General features: G+C 37.8%; 1 protein-coding gene across 1 annotated transcript in view; it reads left to right on the forward strand.

The window, feature by feature from the left end:
* The window catches only part of CFAP47 (cilia and flagella associated protein 47), a 493,477-nt gene that overhangs the window by 344,190 nt on the left and 142,683 nt on the right, over nucleotides 1-6,604 (forward strand). Inside the window, exon 51 of the mRNA XM_029929640.1 lies at nucleotides 184-315. Within this exon, the coding sequence (XP_029785500.1) occupies nucleotides 184-315 (132 nt within the window). The remainder of the gene's footprint in view (nucleotides 1-183; nucleotides 316-6,604) is intronic.

A 6,604-nucleotide genomic window follows, 5' to 3' on the forward strand; every position in this document is an offset into this window, starting at 1 on the left:
TGAATTTTCCACTAAATCGTTCTGTACCACCTCAGGTTTAAATCTAACACTAACACCCACAATTTGTGTTTGGCTTTATATTCATTAGTTTCAAGCTAAAGTATCTTTAAATATGGAAAATCAACTTTTCATTTTAGAGAACAGATTCCTTGTTAATATGGACCTTGTACGTATGTGTCGTAGGTGCAGTCTCATTTTCTGTTAAAAGAACACAAGAGGACTCATCTCAGGAAGACTCAGATCCCTATTATGAGCAAGTACCCTTGTTTCAGAAATCATCACAACTCTCCCTCCATGTTGATGAGGAAGACTCAGGTAAACTTACGATTAAGGAGATTGTCATGATCACTTTTCAATCATTTGCTTTTAAATGAATAATTACTTTCCTTTTACAATATTCATACACAGGTGAGTTGTGGATACCTGTAAGAATTTTCTTGTATTAGTTCAGGATTAACTCTACATAATTTACTTTGTAGATTTGTACAGCTATTAACATTAATAAGATTATACTTCTTCACTTGAAGGTGGCCTACTCTTTCATAAGTGAACCACTTGATATTTATTTCTTATTAAACAAAACATTACAGTATATTTCTGATAAAATGTTCATGAATATGTTATCAATGTTACATATTTTTCTTTAGCCTAACAGATAATCCCAACCTTCCTCATATGTGGAAGAAAATCAGTGCTAGTATATTTCCTTCCAGTGTTCTCAAGCTTTATTTGACTGTTGTTTAACATCCTCTCTTCTTAGTAGAAATTCAAAGCAAATTGAGATAAAGGGGAATTGGAAGGGATAGGGTAGGTTTCCTGGAGAATGGGTGACTGAATTCTCTTAAGGGTGAGTAGCAGGGATTTAAGAGGGGGTTAGAGAATGAGTCAGCAAAGCAGCGCTGTGGAGACAATGAGGTCTATCAAGGAGAAATCTTTATTTCTTTGTGTTTAGTCAGGATACCTCAGTGAAACCAACACCACCATAATCTAATGTAATGTAAGATAAATAGACTCATACACACATACATGCATATATGTATGTGTACATATGGACAAACAGAGGCACAGAGACAGAGAGATTGAGATGTTGAAGAATCGGTGATCTGATTGTGGGAATTGGCAAGTGGAAACTCTGTAGGTCCAGCAAGCAGGGCAGAGAATGAGGTGAGAGTTGCTGCTGCCATCTTGGGCCCAGTTCCCCAGGCAGCCAGGCAGGCTGCCAGGTCAGGCAGCTTTTCTGGATCACTCTTGACTAAGAATTGCTTCTTCTTCAGGTAACCTCATATATTTTTTCATACCTTAGAATGCCAGAGTCCAGCTCCTGCAGGTCCAGGGTTCCCCTGAAGGATGACAGTGTAGGTCAGAGAGAGTGAGAGAGCGTTGAGTTTCATTCTGATCACCAGACAGGCACCCTTGCCCACCTGGCAGGTGTCTCCACCATTCTGGCAGGCATCTCTGCCCTGTCTGGGTCTCAAGCTTTATTTATGGCAAAAGGTACAAGAACCATAAAGAGCAGTAAATGATTTCTCATAGATAAGTTTTACAATTTTCCAGGACATAGGTTCTGCAGAAGTTACACTTCTAGTAGTAATGATTGTCATAAAAATCTTAGCTACAGGCACTCATGGTGTCATAGGTATTTTTACAAAACCTTAGGTCTAGGCTAAGGAAGTGACGTATAACCAAGAGGCAAACAGCATTGTTTAGTAAAGGTCAGTTTTTTATGAGTAAGGGTCATTAGGCTGTTTATAACTCTAAGAGAAAGTTCCCAGAAAACCAGGTTCTCAGGAGACATAATGCCTGCTCTCACAGTCCCAAAGATGACTGATACATTTTATCACAGTAGTGACTATCACAAAGGCATTCAGGACCAGAAGGTGGTCAGTTATCACTTGATTGCTTAGGGGAAAATTACATGTTGCATTAGGGTGTATCGAGTTTACTCATCTTTTCCCTGATCTGGTGCAATCACACCTCAGGGACAGCAGAGTGTGACAGGCCACTCCTGACACTAATCAGCAATGCACTCTGAGGTTTGATGCCCTAGCAGAAATGAAAAGTTTCAAGAGGGTAGATTTTGGGAGCTATCTGGGAGCAAGAGACCGTGCAAACTTGCTGTACCCTCACCAGGAATTTTCACTCTACCATAAGTTCAAATAGCTCCCAACATTAGAACTTCCCAAAATTTTACAAATACTTGTGAACATTTGCCTCTTACCCTCTGCATTTTGTGAAAAGCACTCTGTATCATCTTATTGCTCATATGAGGTCTAAGGAAGCTTCTTAATACTAAAATTCATTATCTTACATAGAAATTACCTTTAGAATTAAGTTTTAATGTAAAATTTAAAAAAATAAAGGGAGACTTAAAAGCCACCTCCATGGTGCAATGAATCCAAATAAATAAGCAAATAGTTGCATTTGATATCAGTGAAATAGACATGAATTTATGGAACTGAGAGATGTAGGTGGATGTATGTGATAGATAAGGCAGGTAAATAGATTAGATATATAGATAGATCAGTAGATTCAAGTATTCTGGATACCTGCATATGATGGGTTCATTCATTGTCCTGCATTACTTATCTCATATGTGATATTGCCTGCCACTGGAAAGATACCCATAGCTGGCTGTGGACTTCCCTTAAGTGTCCTGCTTATGCAGTACATTCAGTTGGGGTGACACTTCTCCAATCCTATTGTTATCCTGCTCAACGGTTCTTAATAATATATCTAATACAAAGTGTGCTACTTATTGATTTATTTATTTAAGAGAGAGAGGGAGGGGGTGAGCAGGAGAGAGGGTCACAGGGAGAAAGAGAGGGACACAATCTTAAGCAGGCTTCACGCTCAGCACAGAGTCCAATGCAGGACTCAATTCCATGACCTGGGGATCATGACCTGAGCCCAAATAGAGTCGGACGATCAGCCAACTGAGCCACCCTGCACCCCAAAATGTGCCTCCTGAACAGTTTTTTTGTGGTTGAATTCACATACAAGAAGCTATGCATCTTTACAGTATATAGTTTGAGTGTTAACACATGCTTACAGCCATGAATCCATTGTTACAAATCAGGTCGTGAATATATATCCCCCCAAAATGTCTCCTCATGTCCATTTGTAATCGTTTTTGCCCTCCTCTCCACTCTTGCCACAAGTCACCTTTGCCCTAGGCAATCACTTATCTGTTTTCTGTCACTATATATGCATTCCATAGCTTGTATATAAATGAAATCATACAGTGTAGCCCTTTTGGGGAATTGTTTTTTTTATACAACATAATTAGTTAAAGATTCATGCACACAGTGTATTTATCAATAGTTTATTCCTTTTTTCACTGAGTAGTACTCCAATGAGGAATGGTATACCAATTAGTTTATCTATATATCTTTTGATGGATATTTGGGATTTTCCACTTTTTTGATAGTTATAAATAAAGCTGATATGAGCATTTACATATGAGTCTGTGTGGGCACATACTTTCATTCATTTTGAGTGAATCACTTATATCTGGTATACCTAGATAATATGGCAGTTGAATTTATAATGATTCAAGTAGTAACTGCCAACAAAATCTCAACAAGATTGTTTTTCCATTCCCACTTGCACTGCATAAAAGTTGCGCTTTCTCTGTATCCTTCACCAGACATGGTAGGATTCGCCTCATTAACATTTATCCATTTCCATTGTGTGTTGTTCAAATACAGTATGGATTTAATCTACATTTCTGTAATGAATACCAGTGTGGAGCATTTTTTCTTGAGCTTCTTTGTCATCTGTAAGTCTCCCTCTGAAATCCTTTCTCTCATCTTTAGCCCATTCCTCCCCCTTCATTCTGTTGTTTGTTTTCTTATTACTGAATTTTTACACTTTTAAAAGTTTTTTCTGGTTCCATGTTTTCTTTGTTTTCTTTTTCAGATATGTGCTTTAATACGTTTTCTCCCACTATCTGGTTATCATTTTAGTTTTCCTAACAATGTCTTTTGAATAGTGGAAGTTTTTATTTTTATTCCAGCTTTACTGAGGTATAAATGACTAATGTACACACATTTCAGATGTACAGTGTGATGCTTTGATATATGTATACATCGTGAAGTGGTCAGAGAAGTTTTGAATTATAATGAAATGCAGTTAGTCACTTTTTTTCTTACATGAATCAGGAAGAGTCATGTGTCCTTGAAACATTTTGCCTCAGTAATGAAAGGATAGGTTCTGGCTAACGCTAAAATGTAATCAGTCATCCTTCACAACAGAAATCTGAATTCTATAGATTTTATTAATCCTTTCCTGTTCTGTCCTGTGTTCTCAAGCTTTATTGGACTCTTCTTTAACATCCTGTCACTTTAGTAGAAATTCAACAGAAATTGAGATAATGGGGAATTGGGAAGGGTCGGGGCAGATTTTCTGGAGAATAGATGACTGAATTGTCTTAAGGGTGAGTAGCAAGACTTACGAGGGGGTTCCAGAATGAGTCAGCAAGAGTAGAGCTGTGGACACAATGAGGTAATCAAGGAAGAAATCTGTATTGAATCACTTTGTGTTTAGTCGAGATTCTTCAGTCGAACTGACACTACCATATTATAATGTAATGTGAAGTAAATAGGCACATACATACATACATACATGCATATATGTGTATACATGTGGACAGACAGAGGCACAGAGACAGAGAGACTGAGATGTTGAAGAATCGGTGACCTGACTGTGGGGATTGGCAATTGGAAACTCTGTAGGTCCAGCAAGCAGGGCAGAGAATGAGGTGAGAGTTGCTGCTGCCATCTTGGGCCCAGTTCCCCAGTCAGCCAGGCAGGCTGCCAGGTCAGGCAGCTTTTCTGGTTCACTCTTGACTGAGAATTGCTTACTCAAGTAACCTCAGATATTTTTTCTTATCTTAGAACTTCACAAAATTTACAAATGCTTGTGAACATTTCCCTCTTCCACTCTGCATTTTTTTGAAAAGCACTCTTCATCATTATATTTCTCGCTTGAGGTCTATAGAAGCATTTTACTACTAAAATTCATTATCTTACATAGAAATTACCTCTAGAAGTAAGTATAAATTAAAATTAACAAAATAAAGGGAGACTTAAGAAGCCACCTTCATGGTGCAGTGAAACCAAACCAATGAGAAAATAGTTGCATTTGATATCATTGAAATGGACATAATTTTATGGAACTAAAAGATGAGGGGGATGGAAGTGATAGAGGAGACAGGTACATAGATTAGATAGGTAGATGGATAGATTGATAGATAACGTATTCTGGATACCTGAATATGATGGCGCCATTCATTACCCTGCATTAATTATCTCATACATGATATTGCCTACCACTGGAAAGATACCCATAGTTGGCTGTGAACTTCCCTTAAATGTCCTGCTTATACAGTACATTCAGTTGGGGTGACATTTCTCCACTCCTATTGTTATCCTACTCAGCAGTGATAAGTAACATATCTAATACAAAATGTGCTACATAATGATTTATTTATTTAAGAGAGAGAGGGAGGGGGTGAGCAGGAGAGAGGGTCAGAGGGAGACAGAGAGGGACAGAATCTTAAGCAGGCTTCACGCTCAGCACAGAGCCCGATGTAGGACTCAATTCCATGACCTGGGGATCATGACCTGAGCCCAAATAGAGTTGGACAATCAACCAACTGAGCCACCCTGCACCCCAAAGTGTGCTTCCTGAACAGTTTTATTGTGGTTTAAGTGACATATAATAAATATGCATCTTTACAGTATATAGAGTGTTAACACATGCTTACAGCCATGAATCCATTGTTACAAATCAGGTCGTGAATATATATCCCCCCAAAATGTCTCCTCATGTCCATTTGTAATTCTTTGCCCTCCTCTCCACTCTTGCCACAAGTCACCTTTGCCCTAGGCAATCATTTATCTGTTTTCTGTCACTGTATATTCATTTGATAGCATTGTGTATCAATGAAATCATATAGTGTAGCCCGCTTGGGTGACTGTTTTACTTTTTTTTTTTGTTACATAATTATTTTCTGATTAATACACATAGTGTGTGTATCAATACTTTATTCCTTTTATCACTGAGTAGTACTCCATTGAGGAATGGAATACCATGGTATGCCCAATTAGTTTATCTATATATCTTTTGATGGACATTTGGGTTTTTCCACTTTTTTGGTAGTTATAAATAAAGCTGATATGAGCATTTACGTATGAATCTATGTGGGCATATACTTTCATTCCTTTTGAGTAAATTATACATCGGATAACTGGATAATATGGCAGTTGAATTTATAAGGATTAAAGAAGTGACTGCCAATAATATCTCAATGAGATTGTCTCTTTTTCCATTCCCGCTTGCACTGCATAAAAGTTGCACTTTCTCTGTATCCTTCACCAAACATTGTGGATTCACCATTGACATTTATCCATTTCCATCTGTGTGTCGTTCAGGTACACTGTGGATTTAATCAACATTTCTATAATGAGATCTAATGTTGAGCATCTTTTCTTGTGCTTCTTTCTTATCTGTAAGTCTTCCTCGGAAATCATTTTTCTAATCCTTTATCCATCCTTCCCCCACTGTCGTTGAGTTTTGTGTTTTCTTATTGCTGAATTTTAAT

Source organism: Suricata suricatta, chromosome X, assembly GCF_006229205.1.
Source record: "Suricata suricatta isolate VVHF042 chromosome X, meerkat_22Aug2017_6uvM2_HiC, whole genome shotgun sequence".
In the NCBI taxonomy this organism is placed as follows: domain Eukaryota; kingdom Metazoa; phylum Chordata; class Mammalia; order Carnivora; family Herpestidae; genus Suricata; species Suricata suricatta.